Raw genomic sequence first — 22115 nt, forward strand, 5'->3', positions numbered from 1 at the left:
TCTCTCACTCACAATGAACAAGGTGCCGGCATTCTCCATGTGGCAGTTCCCATAATGCCACCTGGCCCTCCTCAGTGCCAGTGGCCAGGAGGGTGCCAGAGGGGTGCAGGGCCAGGGAGAGGACAGGAGAGTCGTGGTCCATCTCTCCCAGTATATTCTGGCCAGCCGACACAGCTGCCATGGCACTCTCGCTGCTGGCACTCACTTCCAGGCTCCACACGCGGGCGGTGCAGTCCAGAGAGCCTGTGGGAGTGTGTGGGAGAGTGAGTGGGTGAGTGGGAGGGAGAGGGAAGAAATGGTTGGAGGAGGAGGAGATTATTATTACCATTATTATCCAGAAAGTTTATGTATGTGAGACTATAATTATCTAAATCTCAAAGTACCTAAATAAAAGAAAGATTATTTTTCCTTTTTTAAACTTTGCTAACTCTTTCTTCTTATGTTTTCTTGTCCCTCTGTTCTGTTCTCTTGCTGTTGTATCCCTGCCCTGTGACCAGCCTTACATTCCCTTGGCTTGTGATCCAGTACCCCCCAATGCCCCCAGTAGGTGCCTCACCCGTGACCAGAGTGCCATCTCTCCACTGCAGGCAGGAGATGGCGTCCGAGTGTGCCCGCAGCAGCAGACTCACCTGGCCATACTCCAAGCTATAGCGGTATCTGTAGGGGTTAGGTTAGGTTAGGCTGGCACCACACCCCAAGGAAGATACAGACACACAGACATACAGACAGACAGACAGATAGACTCACACATTATTATCCCAAGATCCCACCAAGACTGTCTTCGTGTCGGGAACGTGTTGGCAGCAGGAGACAGCCATCGAACCAACCCTCACACTGCGTACCTGTTGACAAGGGGTACGCAGGTAAGGTGAAGGGGTGAGGGGGTTGAGGGAGGTGAAGGGGTGTTGTTACCTGTCAGGGGGTTTTTGTTGTTCTGTTTGTGTTGATGTTATTGTTATTTTGTTACTGTTTTATTTGCTTTTCTCCTACACACTCTCTCTTTCTCTCTCTCTCCCAGCCTCCCATACATCCTCCTACCTCTCCCAGTCTCTTCCACACCTCTTTCCCTCTCCCAGCCACTCCCACACTTCCTCACCCTCTCTCCCCCTCTCAAAAACACATCCATCCTTTTCCCAACCCTCCTAGCCATTTCCAGCCTCTAAAACCTGCTCTCTCCCTCTCCCAGCCTCTCCCAGCCTCTCCCATCTCCTCCCACACTCTCACCTGCTCCAGAGAGGGCAAAGACAGCAGTTTAGCCAGAGCGTCGCGGCCAACAGACATAATCTTAGTGGTGTCACAAGTAAAGGACAGCCCCATCACTGCTTCCCGGTGCACCCGACACTCCCCCACCACCTGCAGCGACCCCAGGCACTGCCACACATCACCCGGCACTGCCCCCGCCCCGATGCTGGCCTCTGCTGGGAGGGGGAACAGGGGGAAAGGGAAGGGGCATGTGTGTAAGATTGAAGGGTGGAACGAGGTGGAGATGGAGGAAGAATTGGAGGAAAAGAAAGATTTGGAGGAAAAAATCATTAGGATTTGTGAAAGCAGGAATGGAAGAGGAGAGGGAGGAGGTGGAAGAGGAAGGATTGGAGGAGGAAAAGAAAGAATTGGAGGAGGAAATTCAAGATTTGGAGGGAAAAAAGAAGTAGAACAATTTGTGGATGTAGGAATGGAGGAGGAGGAAGAGGAGGAGATGGATAAGGAGGAATAGGAAGAATAAGAAGATAAGGATGATGAGAAGAGGAAAAATGAAGAATAAAGTTAGTAAACAATAATAAAAACACACAAATTCAAAACACACACACAAACAAACACCTCCTTTTCTTCTTCCTTAGTAAAGAAGGAAGAGGAGAAGAAGAGGAGGAAGAGGAGAAAAGAGAAGAAAAATCCAAATTAACACATAGATATTTCAGGTACTCCTCCTCCTCCTCCTCCTCCTTACCTTCCTCATCACCCACAGGAGATGCCTGCCCCCCCAGCACAGGGCCGCAGTGGAGGGGGAGGTGGGGGGTGGAGCAGCGGGCAGGATGGGGTCGTGAGAAGAGCTGTTTTGGCACTTGTCCGAACTCTGTAATCTGGACCTCAAGTGCCAGACGATCATTGAGGTCAGTGACAGCACCCAGGTCAACCGAGCCCTCGTAGCACAGGTGGTAGAACACTGTGGGGGATGGAGAGGTCATGTGAGGTCAGGTGAGGTCATGGGAGGGTAGTGTTAATAAGGTCATGTTTGCAGTTATAGGTTATTTGAAAAGGGGAAGGAATGGGGGCTGGGATGGGATGGGGAAGGGAGGGGTAGGGCTGGAGAGATTGTTAAATGTTGTTGTTGTTGTTTTTGTTAGTAGAAGGAGGAAGAGGAGGAGGAGGAGTAGAAATAGTAATACACCAAAAACAAAAGTAGTAATATCAATAACAATAACAGTAGTAGTACCACCACCACCACCACCACCACCACCATTACCATTGTCAGCCTTCTCCGCCTCCTCCCCTCTCTGCTTGTAGCCGAAGACCAGATCAATCCAGTGATGCAGAGACGCAGACACCACCTCACTCTCCAGGGCGTCACGCAGCATACGCACCACACGGCTCGGGTCTGGGGAGCGGAACACACACTAGAGACATCCACCTACACCTTCCTATGCCCTCAACACCACACAGCGCCTGGAACACCCCAAAAATGTAAAAATATAATATGAAGATTGAGTTTTTGAATGGAGATCCACCCAAACTAAGGTTTTTGAGAAATGCTTTGCTTTCTGAACACAACTGTTTTCCAAGGCCACTGATTAGCCAGGTTTTCAAGACTTTCTCCTGATAATAATGTAGAAATCTTGCTAATCTGTCACTAGAACCATAAAAACACCCTTGAAAACCTGTGTCACTTCAACTAGAGCCTTTTGAATGTAGATACCAGGATTCTCAAGACTGTTTCCCCTGATAATAATGTAGAAATCTTGCTAATCTGTCACTAGAACCATAAAAACACCCTTGAAAACCTGTGTCACTTCAACTAGAGTTTTTTAATGTAGTGGAGATGCAGCACAGAAGTTTCAGAATGCACACAGCCTTAAGACACACACACACACACACACACACAGATAGTAGAGTTTACTGACCACAGGATAGCAATACGACTTAAAGATAATAATAGAAATAAAAATACTTGTTCTTTTCATATAATTCCCAAGAAACAGCAGATACCTAACTGTAGTCAACACACACACACACACACACACACACACACACACACACACACACACACACACACACATGCAAATACCCACCTCCTTTTGCCCACGGTGGGAGTTCTACATCCCCAACTGGCTTCCCATTCTGCCTCACTCCAAAATCAATGTTAGAGGCATTGATAAGAAACTCTGGGGTCGTGTCGGGATTGTAAAACTGAGGTATTAATTCTTTGAAGTCTGAAGGGTTGGCTGTCACGTTCTCCCAGGTCTCCTTCAGGCTGTGGGGGAGTGTGGGGTTAGTTATCAAAGGTTGTGGTGTTGTGGTAGGGGTTATAAAGGGTTGTGGTGTGGGTTGCAGTGTCCTTTGGGTTGTTTTGGGGTTGTGGTGTTAGTTATGCAAGGTTGTAAGGGGTTATGGTGCCTTGTCTGATCTCCTTTAAGCTGTGGGGGTTGTGGGAGGTTATAATGAGTTGTGCTGGTGTTGTAGCTGTTGTAAATATTCACTACAACATTAAAAATCCCAAAACCCCAAAACAGTAACTTTCACTACAACCATAAAAACATCTAGAAAAAGCATTAAAACACCCAAAAAAATAACCTAACCACACACACACACACACACACACACACACACACACACACACACACACATACGTTAAACATCCAAAACCAAACCAAACCAAACCTAACCACACACACACACACACACACATACAACTTTTAAAACAAACCAAACCTAACTTAACACACACACCTATTAAACATGCGGTCAGGATGGTCGAAGCGTCCGTTCTGGAGACACAGCATATACTGGGGGTGTTGTCTGACCAAGTAGTACAACACAAAGCCTGGTGTTGAGTAGTGAGACCCGTACAGGAAGCGAGGTTCTGGCATGTCCTTGCACCTCTCCTGTTTGTGGGAGAGAGAGAGAGAGAGAGAGAGAGTAAGAGAGAGAGAAAAGACAATTAAAAATATCCCAAATTAATGGCTATAAATTACAAAACTAGCCCAAACTGCCCCCCACTGACCTTTAACCTCGACAGCCTCTCCTCATTAAGGGCGCCCACCGGTTTGGTCAGGTCACGGTAGACAGCTGGGTCACTGAGGTCAAGGTCGGCGCTGGTGTAATCCGCCACAACCCACGGGAAGACTGGGTACTGGGTCAGGTCATTCTCACTGCGGTCGGCCTGGCTGTGAGGAGAGAGAGAGAGAGTGAGAGGTTGAGGTGATGGGGTGTGGCTAGGAGTATGGGTGTGGGTAGGGATGGGTATAGGTAGAAAAAGGAGAGAAGAGAAGAGAAGAGAAGAGAAGGGAAGGAGGAATTAATAGAAGGGAGTTTATAAGTAAATTAGTGAGTGAGTGAGAGAGACAGAAGAAATAGCAGTAGCAGCAAAACAATAGAAGCAGAAACAGTAGTAGTAGCAGAAACAGAAGTAGCACAAATAATAGTAATAGTAGCAGAAAGATAAATAACAAAGGAAATAACAGTAGTAGTAGTAGTAGTAGTAGTAGTAGTAGTAGTAGTAGTAGTAGTAGTAGTAGTAGTAGTAGTAGTAGTAGAAGCAGTAGCAGCACCCCACCTGTTAAGATAGCAGAGGTAGTCATAATTGGACACAGCGCCGGCCTGCCACTGAAAGGTCATGTTGTCCTGTGCCTGGAGGTCAAGACTCACGCCAGGCTGGGTCACCAACACCTCGTACACCAGGTCGCGCTCTTCACACTTCTAGACAGGTTGGCAAAGGTCAAGAGAGGTCAGAGAAGGTAAGACAAAGCTCATGAGAGGTCAGAAAAGGTTACAATAGGTCAAAATAGCTGATAGAAGGTAAGGAAATGCTCATGAGAGATCAGCAAGGTCATAAAAGGTTGGTATAGGATGGTAATTGTTTCTAAAAGGTCATATAAGTCAAAAATTATCAAAAAATGTTATTATTTGCACTATATAAATTTTTACGGACTTAAAATATAAAACTTGATAAATACATGGATAGATGAATAAACAGATAGATAAACAATTAAGCAAATAGGTGAATAAATACGTAAGTAAATGGTTAAATAAATGGACAGACAAATAAAAAAGAACAAATAAACACAAGAAATTTAATGCAAATCTTAAAACATGAAAAATGAAAAGGAATAAAAATAAAATAAAATAAATAAGAAATGAGAATAAATGTTTAACTTATCACCTGCTACTACTACTACTACTACTACTACTACTACTACTACTACTGCTACTACTAACCTTAAACACTAGTAGCAGATGTTTCACCATGCAATGTTCCCGACAGAACACTTCGAGACCCTGCAAGTGGAGAGAGATGAATAATAATGAATAACGATAATAATAATAATGATAATAGATATACACAAGAGGAAAGGAAGAAAGGAAGGAATCAAGGAAAGAAGAAAAAAAGGAAGAAAGAAAGAATGAAAGGAAGAAAGAAAAAGAAAGAAAGAATGAAAGGAAGAGGAGGAACAAGAGAAACAAGACTTATTAGATAAACACACACACACACACACACACACACACACACACACACACACACACACACACACTCACCACTTGTCTGAGCAGATAGCGTCGTTTAATCACCTGACGAATCTCTCCCAGGTTAATTCTAATGACAGGATGCTGCAGGAGGGTGATGGGAGAGAGAAATAGTGATAGTTAGTACACACACTCTCTCTCTCTCTCTCTCTCTCCTCTCTCTCTCTCTCTCTCTCTCTCTTATTGTCTCAGTAAAACCATAAATAAAGATAAAAACAAGAAATTTTGCTACTGATATCTCTCTCTCTCTCTCTCTCTTTCTCTCACCTTCTCAGCATTATTGTGTGACTGGAAGTAAAGCACAGCATCCGTCACCAGCACAGTGCCAGGGTTGGTGACCAGCGGGGTGACCTTGCTGGCTAATCCCTCGTACACCTCTTTCTCACTCAGGTCAGTCAGTAAGGCTCTATCAAACCTCTTCCTCTGCTGCCGTGACCTCACAATGGCCTGGACCTGGGGGGGGTGTGACCTCTTGTGACCTGGACTGGTAATAAGGTGCGTTTTGATCTCTCTCTCTTATGTGTGTGACCTCTTGTGACCTGGATTAGTATATTTGACTTTGTTTTGCTGTCTCTCTCTTTGTGTGACCTCTTGTGACCTAAACTAGGATTTCCTGGATGTTTTTTGTTGTGTTTGTTTGTTTTTTTTAATTGTCTCTTTTTGCTATCTTCCTTTTTCTTTTTATCAATTTTCTTTACTCTCTCTCTCTCTCTCTTTCTCTCTCTCTTTTCCTTTAGGTATCATTAAACACAAAATCATAATGAAAAACCACAATAATTCCCACTACTGCCACAAAAACATCCTTGAAAACCCAAACAACTTCTACTACAACCAGTTAACTATCAGGTCCTAACTTTCCTGCTGTAAGTATCCTCTTCTAACTCCCCATTCATAACTATCACATTCCTAACCCTTGAAAACCCTAATAACTTCAACTACTGCCACAAAAATACCCTTTAAAATCCCTGAAACTTTTAATAACACTGCTTTCCTACACCTCATTCCTCACTGTAGCATTCCTCACCATTGTGTTCTGGTCATTGGGAGGGAGAGTGGAAGCTCGGTGAAGCTGCGACACTTGGGGCAAGACAGCGCTGACCTCTGCATAGATAAGCTGGAATTGGTGAGTTCGGACTTCCTGTGGATAAGAAAGGGAGTTAGGAGCGTGGCAAGGGTGTTAGGGTAGAGAGAGAGAGAGAGAGAGAGAGAGAGAGAGAGAGAGAGAGAGAGAGAGAGAGAGAGAGAGAGAGAGAGAGAGAGGAGAGAGAGAGAGAGAGAGAGAGAGAGAGAGAGAGAGAGAGAGAGAGAGAGAGAGAGAGAGAGAGAGAGAGGTAAGGGTCAGAAAGAATAAGAAGTAATGGGTTCATACTTGATAGTTACATTTTGACTGACTGACTGACTGACTGACTGACTGACTGAATGTTTGTGTGTGTGTGCATGTGTGAGAGTGAATGACTAACTTACTAACCAATTGAGTGACTGACAGAGTGTATGTGAGTGAGTACAACGCACACACACACACACACAGACACACACACACTCACGGAGACTCACCCGGCAGAACCTGTACGGCTGCAACACTCCTCGCTCCAGCATCTCTACCGTGAGGTTAGACCGTGCCTCCACCACCCTCACCACCTCCTCCCCACTGCAACAACAACAACAATGCTACAACAACAACAACAACAAGAGTAACACCTTCAAAGAAGAATAACAATGTCATGTGCATTTTCACACACACACACACACACACACACACACACACACACACACACACACACACACACACACACACACACACACACAGTTTCATTAGTAGATACTCGTACTGTTAAAAAAATAAATAAACAAATAAATGAAAAATTTAAACTATATTTTCTCAATCATATGCCAAATAAAACACACCAAAAAAACAACTAATTCCAAACGCCAACAAACAAACAAACAACCTACTTAAACATGAGGTCGTTGGCGTGTGACGAAATTGTTTCCTCGATGACCTCAATCCCTCGGTAAGGAAACTTGATAATCGGAGCCCTGGAGTCACGCGGGTCAAACACCAGCGACTTGGAGCACACCTGAGGGCAAGTCAAGTCGCACTGGGTCATGTCAGGTCACCTCTTAGCCTGGGGTGGTCCTGTATGTGTGTGTGTGTGTATGTTGTATGCTGGTAAGGCTAGGGTTAGATTAAGTCTGTCAGCGCTGTGTCTCAATGTGTTAGTTTGTGTGTGTGTGTTAAGTGAGGTTAGATCTGTCTGTCTGTCTGTCTGTCAATGTTGTGTGTTTGTGTGTGTGATGATGTGTGTAAGTCTATGTTAAGCAAGGTTAATTTGTGTTTTCCTCTTTTTTTTTGTATTTATCTATCCATCTATTTATCCATCCATCTGTCAACCTACCTATCTATCTATCCATAAATCTACCAACCAATCAACATCTATCAAAAACATATTAGCTTTTATCATTCCTCCCTCATTACTCTCACCTTGAGCCTCCCTCTAATGGTGCCACTCTCAAACTTGGCCTCCCAGGTGTTGAGAGCGGCCGGCACCTCTTTCGGCAGCAAGTATATGGCGGCATAGTCCTCAAAGTAGATCTCTCCCGCCTCCAGCAACAGTAGGGAGAAGCTGGGAGAGTGTGGGAGAGAGGGAAACTTAGCTGGGAGTGGGAGAGAGAGAGAAGGGTCGGAGTGTGGGATAAAAAAAAGGGGTGGGAGTGTTGGTTTAGTTTGGGAGTGTGTGTGTGTGTGTGTGTGTGTGTGTGTGTGTGTGTGTGTGTGTGTGTGTGTGTGTGTGTGTGTGTGTGTGTGTGTGTGTGTGTGTGTGTGTGTGTGTGTGTGTTGGTGAGAGAGAGAGAGAGAGAGAGAGAGAGAGAGAGAGAGAGAGAGAGAGAGAGAGAGAGAGAGAGAGAGAGAGAGAGAGAGAGAGAGAGAGAGAGAGAGAGAGAGTTATTTTCATCTATGACTGAGAAATTTGAGTGCCTGTAAAGTAATTGTAATAGTAGTCATAGTAGTAGTAACAGTAGTAGTAGTAGTAGTAGTAGTAGTAGTAGTAGTAGTAGTAGTAGTAGTAGTAGTAGTAGTAGTAACAGCATGAGCAAACATACATCCACATATAAATAAAACAAACAAAACACAATACAAAAATAACACACACACACATACGCACACACACACACACAAAAAAAAAATAAATAAATAAACCTAACAGTCAGAAGCAACCATAACAAACTATTACTTAACAAACCGAAAAGCAACAACAAAATCAATAAAAGCAAACAAACTAATCATAAAAAAACAAATCAACAAATAATGTAAACTCAAGAACGAGAATAATAAAAAAAAAACTCTTACTTAACAGACCTACATCCCTCCACACATCTCTCCACAAAACCACTATACCTCCACTCATAACTCACTCACCGCTCCACTCCCTCCATGTCCAGCAGTTAGGAGTCAGCAGGTGGCCATGGTGCGGGAGAAGTAGCGCTAACTGAACCAAAATAAAAGAAAAAATAACTCGGTAAAAATGTGTGGTGAAGTTTGCCTCTGGGTCTCGGCCTGGTCCCGCTCAGCTGATGAGCGATGCCTTTGACACGGGTCCTCCTCCCTCGCTCACCTCTCCCTTCCTGCTCACTGTCTGACACTTGTCTTTAATGACTGACTGATTGATTAATTGACTGTATAATAGAAAATTACAAAAAAAGCTGAGGAGAGTGGAGCCTGCCAGTCTCCTCCAGAGCAGCTGCTGTCTTTAACCAACGGGGGTTACGGGACTTTTTTTTTTTATGTAGGAAGGACACTGGCCAAGGGCAACAAAAAATCCAATAAAAAAAAAATATGCCCACTGAAATGGCAGTTCCATAAAAGGGTCAAAGCAGTGGTCAAAAATTGATGAATAAGTGTCTTGAAACCTCCCTCTTGAAGGAATTCAAGTCATAGGAAGGTGGAAATACAGAAGCAGGCAGGGAGTTCCACAGTTTACCAGAGAAAGGGATGAATGATTGAGAATACTGGTTAACTCTTGCGTTAGAAAGGTGGACAGAATAGGGGTGAGAGAAAGAAGAAAGTCTTGTGTAGCGAGGCCGCGGAAGAAGGGGAGGCATGCAGTTAGCAAGATCAGAAGAGCAGTTAGCATGAAAATAGCGGTAGAAGACAGCTAGATATACAACATTGCGGCGGTGAGAGAGAGGCTGAAGACAGTCAGTTAGAGGAGAGGAGTTGATGAGACGAAAAGCTTTTGATTCCACCCTGTCTAGAAGAGCAGTATGAGTGGAACCACTCAGACATGTGAAGCATACTCCATACATTGACGATAAGGCCCTTATACAGAGTTAGCAGCTGGGGGGATGAGAAAAACTGGCGGAGACGTCTCAGAACATCTAACTTCATAGAAGCTGTTTTAACTAGAGATGAGATGTGAAGTTTCCAGTTCAGATTATAAGTAAAGGACAGACCGAGGATGTTCAGTGTAGAAGAGGGGGACAGTTGAGTGTCATTGAAGAAGAGGGGATAGTTGTCTGGAAGGTTGTGTCGAGTTGATAGATGGAGGAATTGAGTTTTTGAGGCATTGAACAATACCAAGTTTGCTCTGCCCCAATCAGAAATTTTAGAAAGATCAGAAGTCAAGCGTTCTGTTGCTTCCCTGCGTGATATGTTTACCTCCTGAAGGGTTGGACGTCTATGAAAAGACGTGGAAAAGTGCAGGGTGGTATCATCAGCATAAGAGTGGATAGGACACCACTGTTAATAGATTTAGGAGAAGAATAGTGACCGTCTACCATAGCAACAATAGAACGGTCAGAAAGGAAACTTGAATTGAAGTTACAGAGAGAAGGATAGAAACCGTAGGAGGGTAGGCAACACACACACACACACACACACACACACACACACACACACACACACACACACACACACACACACACACTGCATAAGCATATGTACAACGAAAGACAAGGCAACACACACACACACACACACACACACACACACACACACACACACACACACACACACACACACACACACACTGCATAAGCATATGTACAACGAAAGACAAGGCAACACACACACACACACACACACACACACACACACACACACACACACACACACACACACACTGCATAAGCATCAGTACAACGAAAGACAAGGCAACACACACACACACACACACACACACACACTGCATAAGCATCTGTACAACGTAAGACAAGGCAACACACACACACACACACACACTGCATCACCATCTATACAACGAAAGATAAGGCAACACACACACACACACACACACAAACACACACACACACACACACACACATACACTGCATCACCATCTGTACAACGAAAGATAAGGCAACACACACACACACACACACACACACACACACACACACACACACACAAACACACACACACACACTGCATCACCATCTGTACAACTCTGTACAACGTAAGACAAGGCAACACACACACACACACACACACACACACACACACACACACACTGCATCACCATCTATACAACGAAAGATAAGGCAACACACACACACACACACACACACACACACACACACACACACACACACACTGCATCACCATCTATACAACGAAAGATAAGGCAACACACACACACACACACACACACACACACACACACACACACACACTGCATCCCCATCTGTACAACGAAAAATAAGGCAACACACACACACACACACACACTGCATCACCATCTGTACAACGAAAAATAAGGCAACACACACACACACACACACACACACACACACACACACACACACACACACACACACACACACCTTGAAATACCTTTAAAAAAAAAAAAAACACTGAATATTTACTGGGAGGGACTGAAAGGGAGTTAGGGAAGGTACCACTCTGATAACGTCACGGCTGGGGGGGGGCTTGTGACGTCACGGCTGGGGGGTTGATGACGTCACAGAGGCCGTTATTTACGTACGTATTTCAATTTGAAAAATGACCCCTCTAAAAAACGCAGCTAGACAGGAATGCTTTATAAATTCAGACTTGCCACACACTTTAACTAATGCCACAAATAACAACACATTTCAAAACGCAGTAGTATTAAAGATATTTAAAAAGAAGTATCTGGAAACTGTTGGAACCTTCACCCCATTCAAAATCGTTCAAATGTCCACCCATTCTGGCTTAAACATAACGGAAAACACTTTAAAAAATCTGAACTATTTTCTAAAACCATTTAAAGTGAGCTACAAGCACAAATAAAAAATCTACCGAAAAAAAAAATCAACATTATTGGAAGTTGAACACGAATAAAAACAAGTGTACGGTGCACGCATTTCACTGAGCGGGACGGCAACATACTTAAAAAAACACCAACTATTTTTTAAAACCAATAAGAACCTAGTACAGGCTGAAATAAAACATTTAGTTTTGGGACCGTAAAAAAATACGCCGAAAACGGCCTTCTTATTTACACAAAAACAACGCCAAAATCACCACTTTTCACGCAACACACGCGCGCAAATAACTTAAAAAACAATGAAATATTTTTACAAACCATAAAATCTTAGCTACAAGCCGAAATAAAATACTTAGGAAAAAAAAATAATATTGGAGCCGGAGGGGGCTGGGGAGCCTTATCCAAGATGGCGGTGGGGGGCCAGTGGAGGGGACGAGCAACCCTTCTCACTCATTTAAACCCTTGCCAAACTTAAAGTAAGTAATGGCAGCTATATCTAACGAGCGGATATTAAAGCGTGGTCATGTGGCTCCGCTTTGCGACAGTATTGGTTTAAAACACTCACAGATAAGATAGATAATGGCTAATAAATAGAGACGACACAGATTGTTAACATTTTCATTAAGTTAAATTTTACGGTTTTTAGCAACGAGACGAGGCTGACACAGGGATATATTGTGCTGGAGGTTAGGTGAGATGCGTTAAAATGAGTTAAAACCGTGAATTGTTCAGTTATTCATTAAAAAGTTACGTTGTTACCTAAATTTATTCTAACACTTCCTGACCTTACCTTCCCTGTGGTAGTGATGGTGGTGGTGATGTACCTTCCTCCTTCCTCATCAGTATGGCTGGCTGTCTAGCACCTTCTCACAGCCAAACTTTTCTTTATTTTGCTTGTTTTCACCCACTGCTGCCTTCGGGTGTCCACTGCTAGAGCCCACGCCTTCCTCATTACCAACTAAAGAAGGTTTAACTCATGGGTAAGCCTTGGCAGCCACTGTGTAGGCGTGGTTACACACACACAAAAAAATAAATAAATAAGTTCTATCAGGCTGGGAGTTGAAACAGACGCATCCTAACACCACCCATACACGCGACACACTGTTCAACTTTTCAGGCAGCAGCTCAGCGTTGCCAGATTGTTTTGGCCATTTTATTATATATATATATATATATATATATATATATATATATATATATATATATATATATATATATATATATATATATATATATATATATATATACTCGTATATATATATATATATATATATATATATATATATATATATATATATATATATATATATATATATATATATATATATATATATATATATATATATATATATATAATACATAGGATGGGGTAATTTCCAAAATTGTGAGCGAGGTTTTTGTGATATTTCACTTCATTTCACGATTATTTCGCTGCTCACACTATATTAGAAACTATCAATGCCCACATGTATATCCTAATTTTGTCAAAGTTCCTTGGGACACGGCGAAGATATTTGTAAATTTATCCCCACGAGGCGAAATCCGGCCGTAACTCGCTAGTATGGGTGAGCAGACACTACAACCATACCCGTGACAAATCTTGGGTAATCTTGCGTGAGTGTGGGCCATAACAGCCGCGGATGGTGCGGATGGTGTCAGGAGTACTGTCTTTATCTTCGTTTTCCTCATAATTATCATTTGAATGCTCGCCATCTTTATTCTGAGATGGGGAAACTCGCATGTAATCATTAGGGAGCCAGTTAATATGAGACACATCTTGATTTGTCTCTGGATGTTTATAAAAAGGAAATGCACCCCTTATATCTGGTATTTCTGAGAGATTTAAATTATCTTCAGGTATGACTTTGGCATTATTTGTGTGAAAACTTCTGATAGGTCCTCCATGACAACACACCCTTGGCTTGGCTATGACAAACATTTTGCAATATCATCAGAGTTATTTTATTCTCTCAGTAATCTGTACTTAAGACTAACAATTCTTCTATAAGTAAAAAACACTGTATATAATGCAGTAATAGAAGAACAACAAAGAAGCAATTAGCCTTATTATCACATGTTATTTAGTCATCCTATAATTATCACCATCTCTCTTTTTCATGTTCCTTATCATGTCCTCCTCCACACACCATCTTTAGTTTTCCCAATGGTCTCCTTGTCCTGTTCTCCACACACCATCCCCAGGTCTTCCAGTCTTCCCACTGGTCTCCTTGTCAAGTCCTCCTCCATACACCATCCCCAATTTTTTTTTTTTTTTTTTTTTTTTTTCCTAATTTCCCAAGTTTCTTCCCTAATGTTCTTTCTCACATCTTCCACACACCACTCCCAGGTGTTCTTCAGCACTCCCACAGGTCTTACTAACACTTCAGAGGGGAATCTCAAACACAGGGCCCTGGGGAAGAGCAGGGAGGCACACACTTTCTTTCTGGGCTTGTTTGAGGCTAAGCTTGGTCATCAAAATCTTCCATCCCCCCTGTGGACACTTGACTAGGCCAAACTCTTGTTCAAACACACCAATGAATGTTTCTCCTTGGTGCAGTGTGCCCACGCAGTACAGCTTCACCAAGCCATGCTGCGACATCTCAGCCCTCACGCCTGAGTCTATCTCTGGTACAAACATGAGTTGGAAGTCGGTGCACACATTTTTGAGCAGTGTATATGCATTGTTCTGCCCTGTGGCATGTTTATCGGTGTTTATGGCACCGTAGAGGTAAATATCCATGGTACAGTTTGCCATGAACACATCTGAGGAGAAGGTGTCACCAACCTGTACTACCCCTTGAGGTTGCAAGCGATTCAGCATCACAAAGAACCATTTGCAAAACTCCTTTGCAAACACGTCACTTCTATAAGTAAAAAACAATGTATATAATGCAGTAATAGAAGAACAACAAAGAAGCAATTAGCCTTATTATCACATGTTATTTAGTCATCCTATAATTATCACCATCTCTCTTTTTCATGCTCTTTATCATGTCCTCCTCCACACACCATCTTTAGTTTTCCCAATGGTCTCCTTGTCCTGTTCTCCACACACCATCCCCAGGTCTTCCAGTCTTCCCACTGGTCTCCTTGTCAAGTCTTCCTCCATACACCATCCCCAATTTTTTTCTTTTTGTTGTTTTTTTTTCCTAACTTCCCAAGTCTCTTCCCTAATGTTCTTTCTCACATCTTCCACACACCACTCCCAGGTGTTCTTCAGCACTCCCACAGGTCTTACTAACACTTCAGTGGGGAATCTCAAACACAGGGCCCTGGGGAAGAGCAGGGAGGCACACACTTTCTTTCTGGGCTTGTTTTGAGGTTAAGCTTGGTCATCAAAATCTTCCATCCCCCCTGTGGACACTTGACTAGGCCAAACTCTTGTTCAAACACACCAATGAATGTTTCTCCTTGGTGCAGTGTGCCCACGCAGTACAGCTTCACCAAGCCATGCTGCGACATCTCAGCCCTCACGCCTGAGTCTATCTCTGGTACAAACATGAGTTGGAAGTCGGTGCACACATTTTTGAGGCAGTGTATATGCATTGTTCTGCCCTGTGGCATGTTTATCGGTGTTTATGGCACCGTAGAGGTAAATATCCATGGTACAGTTTGCCATGAACACATCTGAGGAGAAGGTGTCACCAACCTGTACTGCCCCTTGAGGTTGCAGGCGGTTCAGCATCACAAAGAACCATTTGCAAAACTCCCTTGCAAACACATCACTTCTTACCATTCCAGCACCAGGCATCAAATTAACATCAACTTGTAGATCTTGTGAGTTCAGCTTAATGTTCACAGAGCTGGTGGGTGTGAGGCTTGCGGGCACTGCAGTAGCTGAGGCTGATGTTTGTGGTGCTTTTGTCTATCTCAGATGCTTTGGCTGGGGATCTCATCAATTCCTGGCTCTCTCTTGCCTTGAGTGGCAACACATTTTCTGTCTTGGGTTTTGACTTCTGCTTCTGCAGGCGGTGAAATAAATAATGTGCTACGATTTACAGTAACATGGTAACAGAACAAGGGTGAGATGAACAATATCCTCAGGGCAGGATAAGAAATAATAGGTTCAAGCTTGATAAAGTTGGATTTTTTAAAAGGAAATAAGATGAAGAGAGAGGAATGAATTGGTAACATAAACCAATAAAATTAACACAAAAATTAAATATTAAGATTGCAAGGAAGGAAAGAGAAAGAAATGAAGAATGACAAGATAGAGGAATAGAAGGCAGATATTATAGAAACTGGAATGCAAAGATTACAAGGATGAAGAGAGAAATAAAGAACAAGAATGACAAAAATAAAAAAATAAAAAAGCATTTAGGTCATAAAGTCAAAAAGATGAGAGAGAGAAAGGAATGAAGAATGACAAGATAGAATAGAAGGCAAATATTATAGAGACTGGAATGTTAATTATAAGGATGAAGAGAGAGAGGAATGAACTGGTAACATAAACACCTAAAATTCACACAAAAAATAAATATTAAGACTGCAAGGAAAGAGAGAAAAAGAAATGAAGAATGAAAAGATAAAGGAACAGAAGGCAGATATTACAGAGACTGGAATGTTCAGTTTACAAGGATGAAGAGAGAGGAATGAACTGGTAACATAAAACAAATCAAATTCACACAACAAATAAAGATCATATAAAAACATCTGACACAGTATGAAAAATAAATAATAAATAAATAAATAAATAAATAAACATAAGATGAGAAATGTATCATGATAATAACCACATACATACACACACACACAGACACACCACCTACCCACAGCGCCTTGACCCTCTCGATCATCTCCAGCTTGCTTTCCCCGGTACGGACTGGCACCTTCTTCTTGTGCAGGTATTCAAAGAGAAGTTGACATGTGATGCGCCTGTAGGAGAAAAGCTTCTCAAGATTCTCAGTGTAGCGGCAGAATTATGTCCACTGCCCTCTGTAATAAAGAATAGTGATGATAATAGTGATAATTTACAAGTACTTATCCATTTCTTAACATACCAAAACACTCAACACATCCCCAGCATCTAAAATAAAGGATAATGAAGGTTATAATGGCATTAGAGATCAGAAACATGTAGAGATGATAAGAGTGAGGTAGTGTGGGGTGTGTCAGAGAGATGAAGAGTGTGTGGGGAAGGAGGAGGAGGCTGGGGCTGGATCTATAGGCAGGAGGAGAGGAAGACAAGGTTTATGAAAGATGTGCTTGTAATAGAAGTGACTGAGGTGGTGTGGGTGTATCAGGAGAGACAAGCAGTGTGTGGGGAGGAGAAGAATGTGATGGATCTATAGGTGAGAGAGAGAGAGAGAGAGAGAGAGAGAGAGAGAGAGAGAGAGAGAGAGAGAGAGAGAGAGAGAGAGAGAGAGAGAGAGAGAGAGAGAGAGAGAGAGAGAGAGAGAGAGAGAGAGAGAGAGAGAGAGAGAGAGAGAGAAGGCATGAAAGGTTTCTGGCTACAGTGAAAGAGAACATGCTTATAATGAGAATAAGTAGGGGAGATGCAAAGGACTGGAGCACTGTCACCAGCTCTCCAGGTTTGCCAAGCCTGTGAAGGAGCTCTAGGTTGTTACACTCACACCAGAACACAAGGATAGTTTACAATGTATAACTCTATTGTATATGCAGGGGTTCCAATAATCACAAAGCACTGATGCCAGCACAACTCAACCAGAGACATTTCACGTAGTACCTGACCCCAAAGTCACATATTATTAGCACCACATAAACCCTTCCCTCAACACCTAACCCATTATAGTAGCACATGCAAAAGACACAATATAATCCACTCCATCCCCCCAGCACTCCTCATACTCCACACACACCGTCACATCATATGTACACAATCAAGCCGGGAGTCACTGGAGCTTCACCCAACACTGTACCACCTCACTTCACTCTGTCTACCATGCCTCTCTTCCCCTCTTTATCTCTGAATGGAGTAACTCATTCCACTTGCTGAGTATGTCCCTTACATCCACAAAACACAGGAAAATAAGCCAGGATAAGCAAAGAGACAGAGATGCACACACACCCAGGGGAAGGCTACGGCCACCACTGCATTACCATCTGTGGGGGTTATCTGGACTTGGGTGAGCCTGCCAGGTGACTGCCAGTGAAGTGGAAGGGTCAGCCAAGGTCAGCAAAGGAATGAACCCCAAGTCCCAAGTCCCAAATCATCTGAGGCTTCTCTCCACCTAACCTTGTTTTGACTTGGATTTAAAACATTTACCATGAGTAGATAACAACCTCTACAGACCAAGGCAGTACATTCAAGTAACTGGTCATTAAAGTTATCTATGACAAACACCCCAAAGAAGAACAAGAACTAGAACAAGAAGAAAAAAGAACAAGAATGATAAAGATTATACTTGTACGTATCTTGAGTAACCTATGTGTAAAGTGATAACCTATTTTATAATAAAACCAACACAACCCAACACTCCCTAACACAATCTAACCTAACCCAACACACCCTAACCTAATGTAACACAGTCCTAACACACTCCAACATACCCCAATACTCACCTTTAACATTACTAGCAATGATATGCTGGTTAGTGGCGGGGTGTTGGCGAGCTGGAGAAGCTGTGAGGACCTCTAGTGTTCGCAGCAACTCAGCGATGCCAGCAGCGTATGGTGACTCTTTCAGGCTCATGGTGGTGCTGGTAGTGGTGGTGGGTCCACGTGTGTGTGTTTGCTCTGTAATGCAATGCTGCCATGAATATTTGTATGAATAAGATGCTCTAGTTGAAGTGACATGGATTTTTATGGGTGCTTTTATGATTCTAGTGATACACTAATGAGATTTATACATTATTAACAGCATAAACACTCTTGAGAATCTGCCTGATCACCTCTGTAGCCTTGAAAAATAGTTGAGGTGAGAAAACAGTGTTTCTGAATATGAGGCACATGCACACACACGGAACTTATGCAAACCATGATTAGATGCAAACCATTAGATTTGATATTTTTATTGACCACAGCAAACAGATAATACCAATGGATTGTACATAATAGTATTACATAATCTACAAGATAATATTAAATTATTATCACTTTCCTAACTGTAGTCCATCATGTGGGACGACTTGCTCGTCGTGTAGGTGCCCATGTACCATCTACGTCGTGGGGAAGGCAATGGACACACCGAAGTAAAGTAGGTCCTTTATTCTATGCTAGGAAGAAAGTACAGGCCGGGTTGCGAGGGGACGCTGCTGTCCTGAGACAAGCCGTGAGAACACTGAGGTGCGATGCGCGGGAACTAAGGTGCCAACTCGGCTTTATTGTATAATATTGCAAACGCATCGCTGCCTCTCACAAGTAATGTATGAAATACTATCCTACACATCATCTATTAGTTACTAGAAGTCTATTATTACAAAATAAACGAGCTAAACATAGACACTGGAGAAATATCTATTCTTAGGACCCTTGTTTATAAAATATATATAAACAACCATATTCATGACATCTATGCACTACTATAATTATCAAGTCCTCACTAATCCCACAATTGTGTGAAACATATTAAATACAAGTATAATTTATTACTTCTTTAATATATGGTCAAAATGTTATGAACAATCTTACACAATCATAATCTCTGGCGTAAGCTGACCCCCAAACAATTGTTCTAAAGTGGAGAGTAGTGTTGTAGTGTTAGAGTTCACTGTTACCCTAATTGTGAAGGCTAATGGATCATCATCATATCCTAACCTCTCATGCCACATACTATATAAAAATTTGTGTTGTCTGTGCCTGATTAAGTACTTGAAAGGTGGATACCCGCACACAGCGTAGTGTAGTGGTTCACACGCTCGGCTCAACCAAGGAGGCCCGGGTTTGAATCCCGGGCGCGGCGAGGCAAATGGGCGAGCCTCTTAATGTCTAACCCCTTGTTCACCTAGCAGCAAGTATGCACGGGATGTAACCCGAGGGGTTGTGACCTCACTGTCCCAGTGTGTGGTGTGTCAGTGGTCTCAGTCTTACTTAAAGATCGGTCACTATGACCCCTGAGCTCTTTCCGTAAGGGGAACACACTATACTATGAAGACAAAGCATCCTTCAACAATCGAACGGCTGTCAAATAAAATAAAAGCAGTGGCGAGTTTTTATAGTCTCTCCATGTTTCTGAGAGTATAGGGGTGTCACTGAAAAGTAATACACACTATAACATGTTTTCATCTCTTTCGTACAGGGATTAACCCTTTCCTTCCGGCAATCGTATATATACAATTGCAAAAATGCGTCTGTAGCGACGGCGATCATACCCGTAATCAAGAATTTTCGCGCCTCAATTTTGAGCTCCAAGCGCGGTTTCTCGAGTCAGATGGTGTGAGTGGAGGTGTTTGGTTGTTTTCCACATGTAGTGTTGTCACTAGCTCTGGAAATTTAGCGGTAAGAACTATTTTCCCTTTCTCCGGGCGACACTTGGCAACCCCAGCGACCCACTGGATGGAAAGCATTCGCCAGGTGGAAAGCACCAGAAGTGCAGAGACATCCCGACAAGAGCGAAGGATCTCAGATCATAACTCACCATGGAGCAGGACAGAACATATGTATTTAGCAGTGCTTCTGAGTTTGAAGACAGTGACAGTGAATATTTAGAAGAAGAAACTGAAGAAAGCAAAGACATTAGTGAGGACTCTGAAAATGATTTACAGGATCCACCTGTTTTATCAGAACAGAGAGATGATACCTATCATTCTTTCATGTTATTTTTTTCATTATCTTCGATTTTATAATAAAATGGTAGAAGGTAACTTGTCAGAGAGAGAGAGAGAGAGAGAGAGAGAGAGAGAGAGAGAGAGAGAGAGAGAGAGAGAGAGAGAGAGAGAATGTTATTTGCCTGAAACTTGATATGAAAAGGGATGAAATCTCTCTCTCTCTCTCTCTCTCTCTCTCTCTCTCTCTCTCTCTCTCTCTCTCTCCTCTCTCTCTCTCTCTCATTGGAAGTGTACAATTTCCCCTCCAAGATGAGAGAGAGAGAGAGAGAGAGAGAGAGAGAGAGAGAGAGAGAGAGAGAGAGAGAGAGAGAGAGAGAGAGAGAGAGAGAGTGTGTGTGTGTGTGTGTGTGTGTGAGTGTGCGCGCGGTGTCATCGCTCTCCGAGCTGTTTCTAGATGACGGATCACACAGCGGGAGGAGAAGGAATCCTTGATAGATAAGGCATAAAGTGAACTTTCAGAGGTCACATCGAGCTACAAAGTACATCATTGTATTCAGAATAACAAAGAGAAAATAATTATTAGTATTCAAACAATTTTCTGACAATTTCTAGGTTTACCATTTTTAGCCGTCATACAAAACGGGAAAATAAATTAAGCGCCGGAAGGAAAGGGTTTAAATACTTAAAGCTTACCAACAGTATATGCCTTCCTGGTCCTTATGAGCAGGCTCCTGGATTCCTGAGGCGCTTCCTGACAAGAACCAGCATCACACAAGTACACACAGCCGTGGCCTGTGTCACAGTTAAATAAAAACAGCACAGCACGAACTCCCAACAGTGCCTCTCCTTAGCCACACCTTGTTGTTGTTGTTGCGAGGGCTACGCACCCAAATATTTTTCCCTTCGAACAATATGCACCAACTAGCCTCATATTTTATTTGAGTAATAGAAAATAACTATAAACATATAAGACTCAATTTTAAGCTATTATTATCATTGTTATTGTAATTGGTAAGGTTTCCATATAACACCAAGTCAAGCGCCAAATTTAAGCTAGTCATTGGAATCATCGGTCTGTCCTTCCATCTATCTATGCACATACCAGTCTATCTATCTATTCATGTTTCAATCTGTCTATTTAGTTAATGTATATATTGTCAATTGAATCATGTATCAACCCATCAATCAACACCCATGTGTCTATCTATCAACCCATTTGTCAATTAATTTTCATATCTATCTATAAAGTATTTAAGTTAATCTGTCAATCTACCTCTGATCAGTCTATCAGTCAATATATCTATCTGTCAATCAATTAAACTTCATACCTGTATCTATCAACCTATATGTCTAGTTATTCTTTTTTTTTTTTTTGAGGTTAATATGCCAGTAAAATCATTTGTCTATCTACATCGATTTATCTATCAGGCTAATATATGTCAGTAAAACCATCTGTCTGTTTACTTAT

The 22115-nt window shown here is 42.5% G+C and overlaps 2 protein-coding genes across 7 annotated transcripts in view; both read right to left on the reverse strand.

Annotated features, from left to right (window-relative positions):
* Nucleotides 1-13083, reverse strand: part of LOC135093768 (protein FAN-like) — a 16158-nt gene extending 3075 nt beyond the window's left edge. The window contains exons 1-19 of one of the 5 annotated variants that reach the window (XM_063993374.1): nucleotides 12772-13083; nucleotides 9155-9224; nucleotides 8219-8360; nucleotides 7690-7814; nucleotides 7291-7384; nucleotides 6761-6874; nucleotides 6004-6189; nucleotides 5749-5820; nucleotides 5431-5490; nucleotides 4769-4911; nucleotides 4217-4379; nucleotides 3943-4097; nucleotides 3285-3466; nucleotides 2462-2593; nucleotides 1946-2161; nucleotides 1225-1418; nucleotides 748-842; nucleotides 557-657; nucleotides 13-243 (exon numbers count right to left, since the gene is read on the reverse strand). In XM_063993374.1, the coding sequence (XP_063849444.1) occupies nucleotides 13-243; nucleotides 557-657; nucleotides 748-842; nucleotides 1225-1418; nucleotides 1946-2161; nucleotides 2462-2593; nucleotides 3285-3466; nucleotides 3943-4097; nucleotides 4217-4379; nucleotides 4769-4911; nucleotides 5431-5490; nucleotides 5749-5820; nucleotides 6004-6189; nucleotides 6761-6874; nucleotides 7291-7384; nucleotides 7690-7814; nucleotides 8219-8360; nucleotides 9155-9171 (2422 nt within the window). In that variant the 5' untranslated portion in view covers nucleotides 9172-9224; nucleotides 12772-13083. Of the gene's footprint in view, nucleotides 1-12; nucleotides 244-556; nucleotides 658-747; nucleotides 843-1224; nucleotides 1419-1945; nucleotides 2162-2461; nucleotides 2594-3284; nucleotides 3467-3942; nucleotides 4098-4216; nucleotides 4380-4768; nucleotides 4912-5430; nucleotides 5491-5748; nucleotides 5821-6003; nucleotides 6221-6760; nucleotides 6875-7290; nucleotides 7385-7689; nucleotides 7815-8218; nucleotides 8361-9154; nucleotides 9601-12771 lie in introns of those variants that run through there. The other 4 variants (XM_063993372.1, XM_063993371.1, XM_063993373.1 and 1 more) reach the window with 4 other exon arrangements.
* An 844-nt stretch (nucleotides 13084-13927) lies between these two features.
* On the reverse strand, nucleotides 13928-21525 carry LOC135093636 (uncharacterized protein C3orf38-like). 2 transcript variants are annotated; one of them, XM_063993074.1, is made up of 4 exons: nucleotides 21341-21525; nucleotides 18504-18677; nucleotides 16751-16916; nucleotides 13928-15943 (listed from the first exon to the last, which is right to left on the reverse strand). In XM_063993074.1, the coding sequence occupies exon 4, from the start codon at nucleotides 14800-14802 to the stop codon at nucleotides 14365-14367; it is 438 nt and encodes a 145-aa protein (XP_063849144.1). In that variant the 5' UTR covers nucleotides 14803-15943; nucleotides 16751-16916; nucleotides 18504-18677; nucleotides 21341-21525; the 3' UTR covers nucleotides 13928-14364. The 2 variants fall into 2 exon arrangements, 1 of the variants encoding a protein (XP_063849144.1); XR_010263436.1 differs by having other exon boundaries at nucleotides 15513-15943; nucleotides 16751-18187.
* Nucleotides 21526-22115: the final 590 nt, after the last annotated feature.

The sequence above is a fragment of the Scylla paramamosain genome, chromosome 43, assembly GCF_035594125.1.
Source record: "Scylla paramamosain isolate STU-SP2022 chromosome 43, ASM3559412v1, whole genome shotgun sequence".
In the NCBI taxonomy this organism is placed as follows: Eukaryota; Metazoa; Arthropoda; class Malacostraca; order Decapoda; family Portunidae; genus Scylla; species Scylla paramamosain.